Source organism: Engraulis encrasicolus, chromosome 13 (genome assembly GCF_034702125.1).
Source record: "Engraulis encrasicolus isolate BLACKSEA-1 chromosome 13, IST_EnEncr_1.0, whole genome shotgun sequence".
Taxonomy (NCBI): Eukaryota; Metazoa; Chordata; class Actinopteri; order Clupeiformes; family Engraulidae; genus Engraulis; species Engraulis encrasicolus.
The window spans coordinates 19,600,736-19,616,176 of NC_085869.1; the positions used below are offsets into that span (position 1 = coordinate 19,600,736).

The window sequence follows — 15,441 nt, forward strand, 5'->3', positions numbered from 1 at the left end:
TTTTTCTCCTTTGTGAAACATAATGAAAGCTCAACCTTAAGAAGATGAATTTGCATATTGTGTCGTTGTACACGTTTTGGCATATGTAGCAATCCTAGTGAGTAGGTATTTTGTCACCTCAAAAAAAAAGGTTCATTTATTAATATAGATTTATAAAATTAATCAAAAATGGTATAAATGTGCAAATAAATAAATAAATGTCTAATTAAACTGAGGAAATATGGGTAACATTTACCATTTGATCAAATTGTCCTGTGGCGGGATGTCTTGAGGGGCTTCATTGAGTAGGCTATTTGCATGACGCAGAGAGGTTGAGACACCCTCAAGAGGAGTTGTAATAACCCCCTCTGCTGGACAAGAATCAGCATGGTTTTGGGAGGACATTTACTACAATCCAGTGGCACTATATTGGATACATTTAAATTACAGAATTATTTTGTTTTCTGTTACTATGTTAATAAATGTATTTTATTTAATGTGTTTTCATCAACTGCAAGGTTACGAAGACTGGCAATACTTATTTGCAAAAAAACCTGTTCTGTAGGCTCTACATGTACAATAATTATATTATTGGAGTCTGATATTATTTCACATTCACATAATGCTTAATTTTATGTTATGTATGTTCTTCTCATCCGCAGCAGCACTCTGAATATGAGGACACTGTGCGCAGGCTTGTGAGCCTTTGGCAGATGCATTGGAGTGCATAGGAAGGTAGGCCTGGTCTCTGGTGTGCAGGTTCCCTCATTTCCTTGAGGTGAGGGGGGTTTATGCCCTGCATTAGTGTGAGTGATTCAGCACAGTCTGCGTTGAGATTGAGCAGCCATGACTGCATCCCCTCGGCGCACCTGCACCGATCATACCGGCGGAACCAGTGGGGGATACCTCTGGCAGAACTACTGTGCCGCGCGAGGCTCACAACGCTCATTACCTTTGCCTTGTAGCCCCACATGCTGGCAAGCCATTCATCAAGATTACAAATTCTGCTGGTGAACTGCGCTGCGCCTCCAGCCATAGAGACATGCAGACAGCGCCCCGAGACATGGGCAGGGCGGGGCTGCCTGGTAAACTCATACCTCAACAGGTGCATGATAGCCCATGCAGAATGGAGCATTGTACAAAAGGCAGCCTACAGAATATAGGCATAGGTGCAAATGAGCATGTCCCTTTCTATTGTACTACTATGTGTGTTGGCTACGTTGACGCAAGGATGATTTGCAGGGTAAAAGAACCAATTGAAAAGACAATACTAAAATCTGGAATTATATTGTAGGTTATTGTATTCAAACAAACTATCCAAACCTATTTGCTATTTAATAGAGATTGCAGTGTATTTACAATATCAGTAAATACATTAAGCTCCTTACTGATATGGTGAAAAAATGTATCTGGGTAATTAGATTGTGAGGCCTACCCTGGTTCAATAAGGTTACAGAACGACCTTGCCTTGTCAAAGCTGCACCATCCGGGATCTTCAAGTAAACTGGTTGGCGCATGCGCTGAAGGGGAAGTGCTTCGACCTCTGCTGTCGGTAAGTGCAATGGAGACTGTGTAGAGAATTTGTAGCCTGACAATCCTATCTGATCCTCCTTTCATCATCATTTTTATGGCATTTTGGAAATCGGGGCAATTATTTTAATACCCACTTCGTCTTAGGGCATAGTAATTTTAAAGATTGTGCATAAAGATTTGCACTGACCTTATCGTTTGTCATTTCAGATATAGCCGGGCTGCTATCTAATCCACCAGAACAGCTACTTACACTCAAAACCCAACATGTATGCCTGTGCGAAATTCGTCTCCACGCCAGCAATGGTGAGTTTATGTTGTCCTGTACTACTAAATGAATGAATGCATGGGTTTATGTGCGTTTTTAGCTGCATAGGCCTGTTCTTGAACTTGGGCAATAATGCTAATGTTAGCTAGCTTGCTAGTCATGCCAAGGTAACTTTCACACTGGCAAGCTAGCAACCTACAACCAGTCATTGGTATATTAAAAACGAATATGCCATTGAGATGAGTCTGCACGCCAAAACTAACCCGAGCCTTATTTACTTCTGTGATCTTCCCGACACATTCGTCCCCGTTCGCTCACTTGGACACATACCACCAGCTAAGGTCAACAGCTGAAGAAGTTAACACTTGGGCTAGCTGTAGCAGACAAGTCCCCTGCCCGTCTGCGGTAGTTGCTCAATAGTCACAGACTTGTGGCATTGCATTGGAGCATGCACTTAATGTTAGAATAGAATGAACACCACTGTTGACCACAGTATCTTAGCTGACTTGTTTAATTCAGAAGGGTGCACAAGTCACATTCGCAATGGTCGTCTTGGTGTTGAAGTACATGTTAGCTGTCAGACACACTTAGCTGGCTAATATGTTCAACAGTGAGAATGAGCAAGGCTGCTCACATAACTTTTCTTTGAGTGCACTGTATGTTGTTACACTGTAGAAGTGGATGTTCCCATTGTAATCATTGTGACTGACCGGGAAAGGGATCTAAGTTAATGACTGCTCCTGAAAGGTCACCCATGTCAAACTTTAGATGCAGTGCAGCGTTCATGTTGGAAGTCTTTGAATGTATTGCATTGTGTTTATCCAGAAGATACTTTGCCCCCTATACTGATACTGTAACATGACGCTAACCTGTTGCTACCCCCATAACCTCTCTTTCCACTCATTGTGCAGTATATCTCCCAAGGCTGCACAGAAATGTAAATGCTTTGTTTTTATTAATCACTTGTGTTGACCCGCAGGTCCGTGCTGGCTCCAGGGCTCTCTACAGACCCCTTTCTGCTTCTGTCCTTTCCCGGCCAGAGGTCAAAACAGAGGTGAGCTTCTCCAGTGTTCAATTTCACTCCTCCGTGTCTGGGGGCTCTCTACAAGGGCTTCAGCTGGGTGTATGTAGCAGTGTTTTTGCACATGTCGTAGTGAGGTTACACAGCCTGCTGTCAAAAGTGTCATGTTTCTCCAATCAAGTCAAGTCAGCTTTTATTGACAGTTTCTTCATATGCACAGGTCATACAAGGAAATTGAAATTACATTTTTCTCTCTATACCATGAAACGACATAGACATACACAGGACTGACATTTACAGACTGCCATCAAAGTGCTAGACAGGACAAGTAACAGTTTCCTAAATTAGTGTTGTAAATTGCTCTCAACAGACCAGCACAGCCCTGGTACCGGCAAGCCCCCTGGCCCAGGTAGCACTTCGTGGTTTCCAGACCAGCGCCGTGAGCAGGGACATCGACACTGCTGCTAAGTTCATTGGTGCCGGAGCCGCCACCGTGGGAGTGGCTGGATCTGGAGCTGGAATCGGAACTGTCTTCGGCAGTCTCATCATCGGCTATGCCAGGCAAGTAGTCTGACCTCTACCTGTGAAAACCTGGTGGGGTATTCCAAGAGCCTGGCTCAGTAGTAAACCAGGATGAATTAGCCTTGAGGTAGTGGTAAATCATCTAACATAAGAGCCTTGTATTCTCATTTTCTTAACTAAATGTCACCTGTGTGCCATCTGAGCAGGTCAACCACTTCTTGTAGGCAGGGCTAGATTATCCACAAGGGGCAGTGGCACAGTGCCCAGGAGCACCAACCATTTACAGTTAGGGGGCTCCACATGACAAAAACGTAACAAAACTTGTTCATAAAGGGGGCACCTATGCCTGCGCCTGCGAGGTGTAGTGCCTGGGGGCACCGCAGTGTCTTAATACGCCCCTGCTTGTAGCTTAGCTTGGTCAGGTTTGTCATTTAATCATGTTGGAATACTCCCCTGATCTTATAGGTGTTGCTCTCTGTGCTAGTCTTTATCAATTGGATGTTCTTAATATGCGATTGTAATGTGTTCACATGCTGATAATATTTGAATGTTATTAGTATGTTAATTGAATGTTCTCTTGTTGCAGGAACCCTTCCCTGAAGCAGCAGCTGTTCTCCTATGCCATTCTGGGATTCGCTCTGTCTGAAGCTATGGGTCTCTTCTGTTTGATGGTTGCTTTCTTGATCTTGTTTGCCATGTAAAAAAAAAGAAAAGAAAACAAACCAATCAAACCATATGTGAACGCACTCTTAACTACAGTTGTGACTACATATTTTACTGTGGCTACCAAAATTGTCCCATATTGGTGTTGAAATTGTACATTTTTTCAGGGTGAGATGACTGTAAGAATAAGGAAAGGCACATGCATTGTACAAATGTAAGAGATTACAAAATTAAAATGCATGTATATCACTTGAAAAGGAGGCAATCTGTGTTTTTGGAATCATGTGTTCCTTACCATCACAGTGGGCCAAAGGCCTAACTTTTTTGAATGTTGCCCTGGTATTTTTGAAGATGAAAAGCACTTGGTTACATTCTTCAATATGGCTGATGGTCCTTAGCCAAGTCATCCGGTTTCACTCTTCAAGTCAGTCTGAATTGTTTGCAGGCTGCTTTGGGTCCACCCAGCTGTCAAGGGAAACGTTTAAAAAAAAAAACTCAGTTGTAAGTAGATTGCAAGTGTTTGGGTGTCATTACAACACGCTTGCTTTTGTAAATTGCATTAAATAAATTTAGACATCAACGATGTACTGGTGCTAATGTAATCCTGTCTTCATTTACTGGCTGTCCAGAAATTAATGTTAACACTTAAATGTGATTAAGAAAAAGTGTCTTCACCATACACATGCTACACTAATGAAGTTCAAACATTGAGAACTATTCTGGGCAAGATGAGGGGTTATTATGAAGTATAATCAGATAATCTAGGAGTATTATTATCTTATCCAGTCTCTGGTATAAATGGCACATTGGAGAGCAGCAGAGGTTGTAGCGTTGGTTGACGTTCTGGTTGGACCATTGACCGTAAATAGAATGGACGCCAAATCAACGCTATTTGCCATTCAACGCTTTGAAGCCAGATTTGGGAACATTCCAACTTACATTGCACCTTAGCAACGCCAAACGCAGGTGCTGATTGGACAACAACAAGACTTCTAACGGTCAATCAAACCATGTTCTAATGCTCATTGGTCAATTTAACTTTTAATATCTCTCTAAAATAAAACATCACCACAAAAAATCACCACCCTGGTAAGTTGGAGAGCAAGGGGACCTACTAGTTGAGCGAAAAATGATCCCCCTGGAGTGGCATTTAAGGGAGATACAGGGTTTTATGTCTCTCATAGGAATGAATGGGATTTGGCAATTTTTTGGTCTTTTTGGGTCCAACCTTGGCTCCAACTTGGCTTCAACAATGAAATAGAATTTTGGCCTCCATTCTATTTACTCTCAATGGGTTGGACGCATGGGACCAGAGGCCCTACGTAATTTTGGTGACGTATGCGGAAGATCTACAATACACGAACGCTCGCGATAGAGCAGTCGTGGGATTTGGTTTATCAAGGGTTGAGCCCGTGGGTAAGTGTCTGTATTAATTGGCACTATTAGTAAACAAAGACGTTTCCCATGCCGCCAGTACGGGTGATTTGCAGTCGCGGAATGGGCATACTCGCTATATTCTTAGATACTGACATAAGCACATCAACTCAGTATTAGCTGGGTAAGCGAATATGGCGACGGCAATACTGCTAGCTTCATAGCTGTCTTTCCTCGAATGAAAGAATGGGTGGTGAAGCTAGCCTCGTAGCAATCTGGGTATCTGGTTGCTGAAGTGTGTAAACAAGGGGCACCGCATTGTTATCGTGAGCATCGCTGCTGTCAAAATTTCACGGTTAAGAAATATTGTCAACACGGGTTCGACCGGCTTGCATGCTCCTGTAAACATCCACGCACAAAGCATCTGTAGTTGTTAATGTTTATTTGGCGAGTATTTATGCTAACAACACAATAGAGGCTTCCCATTATTCTGTAGCTGTCAGTTCCAAGGGGGATTTTAAAGAGCAGTCATCCTCTGTAGTAGCCTACATACAGATTAATTATTGCATTTAGTACATTGTGTCACTATGTCACGTATTGAGACCCATGTTTTTGTTGTCAAGTGTTTGAAAGAGCGTTTAGTATTGAACTGTGCAGGAAAACATCTGACTGATAAGGATGCCATCACTGACGTTTGCCATGTAGTATTTTAGCCACATCACAGAACCACTGCTTTGTAACTGGTGTCAATACACTTTTGGAAGTACTTAACGTTTTTGAAAGCTTTACATGGGTACAGTTGGCTAAGACAGTACCCATGTCTTTCCTGTAGAGTTCAGAAGTATTCATTAATCAGGAGCATGTTTGGTTGTAGGACACACGGAAGTTCTGAATATGAGTGATGACAAACCTTTCCTATGTACTGCTCCTGGGTGTGGTCAGGTTGGTCTTAATATTTCATATAAATACAATATAATTGTTTTTTACTTGGTACTTTATTGTTTTGTATTATGACTCAATCACGAAATGTATCTTTCTTTCTTTCTTTCTTTCTTTCTTTCTTTCTTTCTTTCTTTCTTTCTTTCTTTCTTTCTTTCTTTCTTTCTTTCTTTCTTTCTTTCTACCAGCGCTTCACCAATGAAGATCATCTTGCTGTCCATAAGCATAAACATGAGATGACACTGAAGTTTGGTCCAGCAAGGAATGACAGTGTCATTGTTGCTGGTGAGTGTGGTGACCAGTTGGTAGATAAGTTGCAAGTACAATACATTGGCCAATACATTTATGCAATTTTCATCTTCGAGTTGGATCGGATGAAAATATTATTTAGCAACAGATTATTGTGTTTCTTAATATATATTAATGTCCAACACCAACAGACCAAACTCCAACCCCTACACGCTTTCTGAAAAACTGCGAAGAAGTAGGCCTCTTCAATGAGCTCGCAAGTCCCTTTGAGCATGACTTCAAAAAGGCAGAGGAAGATATCAAAAAGGTAGGCAGTCTCCTCCTCGTGTGACAGACAACCAGAGGTGAAAGTGGTTTTCCTTTCTTACCGGTGCTACCCATCTACACCACCAGCAAACAAACAAAATAAACATGAGCATTACATATCTATAATCGCTGCATGACTATTTTGGGAGTCTCTTTATACTTGTCTGAAATGGCATAGTGTGGTTATGTGTTTTCTACTGAAACAGCAGACCTTACTTTTTTTAAATGTGGGTTTTTGGACTGCATTAAACCTATTCTCTTACCGGTACTGCGCACCAGCTGTAAATTTTATACCGGTGCTGCGCACCTGTGTATGGTGCTGGGTAGCCGTCTACTTTCACCACTGCAGACAACATACAGTAACCTGTACTTACATGGTTTGAAAATGTTATACATGTTGACAAGTATTCATATCTGTTGTCAGTTACCTTTGGATTTATCGCCTCTTACTACACCACTTACTTCACTTCGCCAAAAAACTGAGGAACAGTCATCTCTAGATGCACATCGAGACAGTCCATTACCACACCCTGAATCTACGACAAATGATGACAAGGTATAGCGATTTTTGTTATTTCCTTCCAAAACAGTTGCATTTGCTGTGTGATTTTAACTCTGACTTTGTTCAATGCCTCTGTCTGAGAGATATAATTGTTAGGGCTGTAACAATACACTCAACTCACGATTTGTTTTTTTTATCACGATTTTCGACCTATTTTCGATACACCCCGCGTTTAAAAAAAAAAAAAAAAATTTTAAATGAATTACTTAGCTTTTTTTTTTTTTTTTTTTACATTTTCCAACATTATAAAATAAAATTATGAATAAAAACTATGATAGTTTATAGGTAGACAAGGTCACAGGAGACTACTAATAATATAAGAAAGTTTCAAAATGATAATGATTGTGAATTTAAGCTTGGAAGCACTATCACATCATATCACATGGTTGTTTTCTGGACTGAAGTGTAGCAAAACGTTGAAAGGGTGTATCTCGATACTGCCTCCTTGCATCATGATACAGTATCATAACTGCATATCGCAATGTCTTGGTTTGATACAAAATCGTTACAGCCCTAATAACTGTATTGGTATCTGGTGAAATGCAGGTGTGTACCTGTGTCTGTCTTTATTAGTACTTTGCTTGTATTGTGTAATAATACAAAAATGTATTTTTCCTATGTAATAAATATGTACTGCCCCACAGACCTAGCTTAAAGAACAAGACATTTTTCTTTTTTAATGTGTGGTCAAAAAACCATTCAGGCAAATGCATTATTGCAGCCAACCCTTACGAATAGAATTGTTGCAAGGTGTTTATACTTCTGTAAAGACAAATCTGTGTGCTGACAATATCACATGCACTTCGGCCGGAAAAGATGGCCATTCCCTGGTTAATTTGACCAGCGGCATCTTAACTCTTCCTCATACTATACAGTAGCTGCAGATGGATAACTACCAGTACTCTCATCATCTTATGTCTGCAACACCTGAGGACCACACACAGTTATCCATGGACCGTTAACATGACATTTGTTTGAATTGTATTTTATAAGCTAAAATGTAAGAACTATGCTATATGTAAAGTCATGCTACCCATCATGTAAATATACTGTCTTTTGAAAGTGAGAAAACCAGAAAGCTGTCACACTATAGAGCTATAGAGTTTAATCCAAAGTTCTGATTTGAATCTGTGCTATAGCAAAGGTCTCCTATGATGTTTTCAGGAGGTTTCTTTGCAGCCGACCTCACTGCCAGCATCCACTATAGTGCGTCCTCCATCCCTTCAAGTTCCAAATGTACTTCTCGCAACTACAGAAGCTAGTGTTGTAATACAGCAAGCCCTCCCATCGCCAACGTCTAGCTCTGTTATTACTCAAGTTCCCTCCTCTAATAGGCCAATAGTGTAAGTAACTCAAAATGTTAATATTTTGTATGTTACCCACGTTTCGTAGAGCCATTACCTTTTCTTTCAATATTTTATTTATTTCATTGAAAAGAAACCCTGTAGTGTTTTTTTGTTGTTGTACTTTTTGTATTGTAAGTTATTTTGTGTGGTAGTCATCTTGATTTGCCTGAAATATGGCCAGTTTGCATCTTTGTGATTTGCCTCAATGTTTAATTTTTTATTTACCCAGTTTTTTGTTTTGCTTGATTTCCGTTGAGCGGTATGCACCTTCAAGGAGACTTTGACTTTGCCTGGTGTATTACATTTTTCTGCTGTTTTGGCATGACCTGCCTGAAAGGCAATCGCTTAAATATTACGTTTATTCTCTGTATATTTTATGATGATGGTTAAGCAGATTCTGCTGACGTAACCGTGTTTCCCCCCCCCCCCTTCTCCCTCTCTAGTCCCGTCTCTGGCACTTTCCCCGTCCTCTTACAGCTCCCCAATGGCCAGACAATGCCAGTCGCCATCCCAGCATCCATTGCAAACCCAAGTGTACATATTCCAACTGCCATCCCTGTAAGTGCACTCTAGTCATTATTTTATGTTCCTTTTGTAGAGTTCTAAGTTCCTAAAGCGCTACTCAGCTCCCCTGTCTCCCTCCTCCACCATTGTACTCCCAGTGGATCTGTCTGTACTCCCTGCTTGCATCATGTGAGTTTTTCTCTCCGATAACGATCATCCCGAGCTTCTCCCCAAGGTGGTTACAATTTCAACAAAAGGGTTATGTCACTGCCATGCTAGCTTTGAAGTTTGGGAGTCTCATCTAAACAAGTCTTCGAATGGAATTTGTCGCAGTGACAAACAGCCTATCATGTCTTCTGTAATGTTTACGTGTTGAAAAGGATGTTTATGGCCAAAACTCAAGCAGAGTTGCGCTCTCAAATTATTTTGGAACAATGTTTACCCTCCATAAAAGAAAAAAGGATTTCAGAGGGGAAAAAATGTCCTTCTCATCGTAAACAAACAAGCAAGAAAAGAAACTAAATCACATTGCTGAAGTATTTCAGCCATTGTTGAATGTGTACGGCCTCAACATTAATCCTCTAATAAACCCTAAATAAATCCTCTCAGCAGAGATGACTCAAGGCACATTCAGGCCGACAGGACCGTTCCCGCACCTAATCTCGAAGCAGCCGGCATGTTTACGCCAAAAGGCTGAGAGTTTGCGAACCGTAAAGTTGATTCGCAATGCAAACCGAAAAATACTTGTTTTGTCTCTGTGAACCATGACAACAATATGGACATCAGAAGGTTCTTCTGGGTAGCAAATGGCCGCATGCGGAAATGTTCAGAGCCCGGTATGAACGTGGGAGGTTTGCAAGAAAACATTTTAGTTCCAGACGTAACTGGTGTGGGAATGGTCAGCAGCACTGTTCTGGTCGACCTGAAAATAGTACAAGATGATGACCTTCTGAGTTGGCCCAGAATGAAACAGGAAAACATCTCTGAGGAAATGCCTATGACCCTGGAAGAAATAATGGTTGTCATGACTGCTATGCTGCCCTAAAAAGACAAAGTGCAGTAACTACCTCCTTTATGTTGGAACAAAATTTGTTAAATTAAATGCTATGTTAAAGCTGCAGTAATAATATCCAATATCAGTTTCAATGTTGGCGTTGTCACTGCGCTTTGCCTTCGAGTTTTGTGGAAGGAACATGAGAGTAAGGGGGTGCTTAATACATTTGTCTGTAGCCTTAAAGGACACTGTGTGAGATTTTTAGTTGTTTATTTCCAGAATTCATGCTGCCCATTCACTAATGTTACCTTTTTCATGAATACTTACCACCACCATCAAATTCTAAGTATTCATTATGACTGGGAAAATTGCACTTTTCATACATAAAAAGGGGGATCTTCTCCATGGTCCGCCATTTTGAATTTCCAAAAATAGCCATTTTCAGCTGCAAAAATGACTCTACTTGGACCATACTAGAGAATATTTGTTTATTACTTAGGAAACTTTCATGTAAAGATTAGAGATGCACCGGATCCTGATTTTTAAGATCCTGCCGGATACCGGATCCACTGCTTAAGATCCTGCCGGATCCGGAACCGGATACCGGATCCTAGGAAAGGGTTGAAACACATAGCCTACTTGCACACATGGGCCCTTTTATTACGTTGGCGCAAACTATTTTTTAGACTCATTGGCTTACTGCCACACTGCGTTCAATGGCTGCTTCCAAAGGGCTTTCACTCCATGCAGCGATTGGGGTTGTGAAAGACTGACTGAAAAGCCTAGGCTACGTAAAAAGTAGAGATGCCCCAGATCCTGATTTTTAGGTAACTGCCGGATACCGGATCCACTGCTTAAGATCCTGCCGGATCCGGATAGTCTGAAAAACCCGATTATCCTGCCTTTTCCCATCTCTAGTAAAGATCAAATTTGGCAATTGGCAGCCCAGTTTCAATGAGCAGCATAGTTGCAGTACCCTTTTTGACCATTTCCTGCACAGTGTCCCTTTAATGATCTATCAGTGCATAAGATTTGCATTGGCATAAGTACAGAGCTTTGGTTTAGAAGTCGGGATGAAGCATATGACGTTTCCAGACTAACTTCTGTCACAGACCTGCATCTATTGTCTTCGGCTAGCTAGATTTTACTGCACACTGGAGTTGTATTTCAGAATATTTTAAAATAAAAACAATGGCTGGCTTTGAAAGGGGACAGATATAAACTATTTTGGCAACCTGTTACACTGCTCACAAACTAAAAAATCTTGACAAAATGCCCAGCAAACACAGTCTGTGCCCTTATTGTAAATCATCAGTAAACCATAAAGCTACAGTGCATGTCAGGACTTCAGGGCATGAAGATTTGCTCTTATTTTGATGAATTAAAATGAATATTATTTTGCTGGCTTAGTCATGCAGGTGCTAAAAATAGGGACTATGTTGTCATTTTTTTATTGTTTTCTATTTAGAGAAACTAATGGAACAGATCATCTGCAGTGTACAGTGTTGCCTAAGTGAGGAGCGAGTATCCACCTTCATTAAGATTTACTACTGTTAATGTGAATATGAAAGAGATAAGCTGATAAATCACAGCAAGGGATCTTCTGCAGTAGGGCTGCTCGATTAGGGGGGAAATCAATATCACGATTATTTCAGTTAATATTGATATCACAATATTGTTTTAAAGAGAAATGATTGTGCAAAACAATTCACAATCTTCCTTCCCTTCAGTGGTGTGAGTGGAGAGCCATAGAGAAACACACTGTGGTGTTCTGCATGAGTGTTGGGTATCAAGTCTTCCCTGTGCTTGCAATGGCTCAAGTGGAGGGGAATGTATTGCACGTAGCATAGCCCACCTTTTGGCAGTATAACTTAGACAAATGATGACAAGTGTTTCAACACGATATTTTGAAATCTCATATCGTTCGACAGAAATATTGATATCGTTCGTGATATAAATTTGATATATTGTACTGGCCCATTCTGCACCTGCAACAATTGTTTTCTGGGATGTGCGCGCACCTCACACTTTTTAAGATGAAAGAGACTGGCAGTCTTCATCTTGGAGCAGCCCAATGGTTTGCCACATGATGATTTTGGCGTTTACCAAAAACTTGTTGGTTGTTGATTTATCGGAGGCTCTTTTGGCTGCCGGACGTAATTATTTCATCTGGAGGATTCATCATGTTGCAATTGTCTCCTCAATCTTCCTGCTCCACGTCAGATCACCCTGGAATGGGATGTAGTGAGAGATCTCTGGCCTAGAGAAGAGTTATGAAGGACATTTTTTTCCTTTTGGTCTCTTTGGAAAGGGATCAAGCGAATGCTCAAAGTCACTTACTTAATAAGAGGGGGAGGGCCAAGGGGTGGGGTGGGGGGGGGTTACGGAGTTATAGATGGCTCGGGCGTGATCATGCTCATCCTTAATGCGATCACGTTCCTGTGATTTGTCTCTGCCACGTTTTCAGCCGTTTACGCTTTTCCCCGGGACAGAGCCACTATTTACTGCGCTGGCAGTGGCCACTTTGGCTGGCGGGCTGGCGGGCGGCTGCTGGCAGGGAGGAAATGTGCAAACTAATGGGCCTTAGAAAAGAGCAGCTGTATGTCAACGTGTACGCGGCAGAGACTAGAGGCTGACTCTCTACAGCCGTCCAAATGATCGCAGGCCTGCCTCCCCCAGCCATCGGCACCGCACACACACACACACACACACACACACACACACACACACACACACACACACACACACACACACACACACACACACACACACACACACACACACACACACACACACACGTCTCTCACTGCTGCCTGCTACGTGTCCTTGTAGGTTATGGGTTTTTAGCTCAGCTTTCCGGACCGCTAGTTCCTAATAAATCAGAGTGTTGTTTGTGTTCGGGGGTTGCGTGTTTATCTCTGGGCGATTTTGATGTAGCCTTGGCTAGAGGGTTGTCTAGTCTAGTAGTGGAGCTGTGACAGGTTTCTATGGTGATGCTAGCGCTACCTCGGTGTCTTGCTGCTCCCGGTTGCCTAGTGCTGCTTGGGCCCGTTCATGACTGTTTGCCAAACAGACAGGGCCTGATTAAGGCATAGGCTATATGGTTGCAGCCTAGGGGCCTGGCACTGATGATGGTCTGTCTGAAGGGCCGAGAACTTTGCACTTCACTGGGTAGCACTTTCTTTATTTTCCTTATGCATTAAATTTCTTTATGCATCGGCATCAGTTGGTGTGCGAGTTCCTCCTTGCTGCTTCATTACAGCCTAGGGGACACCACCTGACCTGCAAGGTGGTGGCTCTGATTGGCCAGTAGGGAAAAATTGCAGATTTGTGACAAGATACAATATTGAAAAAAATCATCTGCCATGTAGAGTACAGTTGGTAGACATGCTATGCTTAATTCCTAGCTCGTAATTATGACACTGTCTATGTACAGTAAATCTGTCGCACAATTTGGGGGTGTGGGGGTGTTGCACAGCAGCCTGTCGCCTAGGGGCCCAAGGCCATCTTAATCCGGCCCTGCAAACAGGGCCTGAGGCCGTAGTGTTTTATCCTCCCTTAGTCTTGTTGGGTGGCCGGTGGTGTTTTTATTGTAAGCTATTGCTTCCTCTCTCTCTGTCTGCCCCCTCTGTCCAAACTCTACTTGTTTTTGATACCCCCTCCCCATCTATTTCATTTTTTTCTGTCTTATCTCGGTCTCAATCACTATTCTCTTTCCCGATATGCCTGCCTCCCTTCCTCCCTCCCTCCCTCCCTCCCTCCACCATCCCAATTCCTCTCCTCTCTCCTATCCTCCTCCACCTCTCTTTATATCTAGATATCGCTCTGTCTCTCTCTCTTCTCGTCTCCATCTCTGTCTCTCCCACCCCCACTTCTCTCTCTCTCTGTCTCTGTCTCTGTCTCTCTCTCTGTCTCTGTCTCTGTCTGTCTCTCTCTCTCTCTCTCTCTCTCTCTCTCTCTCTCTCTCTCTCTCTCTCTCTCTCTCTCTCTCTCTCTCTCTTCTCTGCCCTATTAGAGGCAGCAGTGCTGGGCTGCCCCCTCTCTCTTCCTCTCTCTCCCCCCCCCCCCTCTCTCTCCCTCTCCCTCTCCCCCTCTCTCCCCCTCCCTCTCTCTCTCTCTCTTTCACTCTCCCTCTCCCTCCAGAGCCTCTCTATCTCTGTCTCTCTCCATCTCCCTCTCTCTCCCCTCTCTCCCCCTCTCTCCCTCTCTCTCCCTCCCACTCTCTCTCCCTCTCTCTCCCTCTCTCTATCTCCCTCTCTCTATCTCCCTCTCCCTCCCTCTCTCTCCCTCTCCCCCTCTCTCTATCTCCCTCTCCATCTCCCTCCCTCCCTCTCTTTCCCTCTCTCCCTCCCTCTCTCTCCCTCTCTCCCTCTCTCTCCCCCCACTCTCTCCCTCTCTCTCCCTCTCCCCCTCTCTTTCCCTCTCCCTCTCTCTCTCTCTCCCTCTCTCTCTCTCTCCCTCTCTCTCTTCCTCCCCCTCTCCATCCCCCTCTCCCTCTCTCTCTACATCCCCCTCTCCCTCTCTCTCTCCATCCCCCTCTCCCTCTCTCTCCCTCTCCCTCTCCCCCCCCTCTCCATCCCCCTCTCCCTCTCCATCCCCCTCTCTCTCTCCCTCTCCCTCTCCATCCCTCTCTCCCTCTCCATCCCCCTCTCTCTCTCTCCATCCCTCTCTCCCTCTCTATCTCCCTCTCCATCCCCCCCTCTCTCTCTCCCTCTCCCTCTCTCCCTCTCTCCCCTCCCTCCATCCCTCTCTCTCTCCCTCTCCCTCTCTCTATCTCCCCTCTCCATCCCTATCTCCCTCTCTCCCTCTCCATCTCCCTCTCCCTCTCCCTCTCCCTCCGTAGCCTCTCTGTGTCCATATGCTCCGCGCCCAGCCAGACAGGACTCTTCATTAGCGTGTGCGGTGCATCTCCATGTGGTGCTCCCTCCACCCAATAAGCACTCTCATCCAGCCTAATGAGCCTGAGATATGATGCACTTCTTTTAGGCATGCTGCGTGTGTGTGTGTGTGTGTGTTTGTGTGTGTGTGTGTGTGTGGTGTGTAGGTGTGTGTGTGTGTGTGTAGGTGTGTACATATGTACACATATGCATGTTTGTGTGTAGGGGCAGGGCGGGATCAGGATTGGGGCATATCAAGTGGAAAAGCAGATTCATTTTCCTTGTGTTCTCTCTCTCTCTCTCTCTC

The 15,441-nt window shown here is 43.4% G+C and overlaps 2 protein-coding genes across 2 annotated transcripts in view; both read left to right on the forward strand.

Moving 5' to 3' along the window:
- The first annotated feature begins 1,424 nt into the window (after positions 1-1,424).
- atp5mc3a (ATP synthase membrane subunit c locus 3a) lies at positions 1,425-4,576 on the forward strand. The gene is made up of 5 exons (XM_063213385.1): positions 1,425-1,531; positions 1,720-1,815; positions 2,757-2,831; positions 3,169-3,359; positions 3,907-4,576. Exons 2-5 carry the CDS (start codon positions 1,777-1,779, stop codon positions 4,019-4,021), a joined length of 420 nt encoding a protein of 139 aa, XP_063069455.1. The 5' UTR covers positions 1,425-1,531; positions 1,720-1,776; the 3' UTR covers positions 4,022-4,576.
- A 706-nt stretch (positions 4,577-5,282) lies between these two features.
- atf2 (activating transcription factor 2) overlaps positions 5,283-15,441 on the forward strand; it is a 35,105-nt gene continuing 24,946 nt past the window's right edge. Inside the window, exons 1-6 of the mRNA XM_063213386.1 lie at positions 5,283-6,299; positions 6,485-6,581; positions 6,737-6,852; positions 7,276-7,407; positions 8,578-8,756; positions 9,203-9,317. Coding sequence (XP_063069456.1) covers positions 6,252-6,299; positions 6,485-6,581; positions 6,737-6,852; positions 7,276-7,407; positions 8,578-8,756; positions 9,203-9,317 — 687 coding nt within the window. The 5' untranslated portion in view covers positions 5,283-6,251. The remainder of the gene's footprint in view (positions 6,300-6,484; positions 6,582-6,736; positions 6,853-7,275; positions 7,408-8,577; positions 8,757-9,202; positions 9,318-15,441) is intronic.

Excerpts from the sequence above, each read along its gene's own strand:
- atp5mc3a (XM_063213385.1), top strand. The coding sequence starts at position 1,777 with ATGTATGCCTGTGCGAAATTCGTCTCCACGCCAGCAATG. Across the intron at positions 1,816-2,756 it reads TCGTCTCCACGCCAGCAATG|GTCCGTGCTGGCTCCAGGGC; the intron begins GTGAGTTTATGT and ends GTTGACCCGCAG. Across the intron at positions 2,832-3,168 it reads GGCCAGAGGTCAAAACAGAG|ACCAGCACAGCCCTGGTACC; the intron begins GTGAGCTTCTCC and ends TGCTCTCAACAG.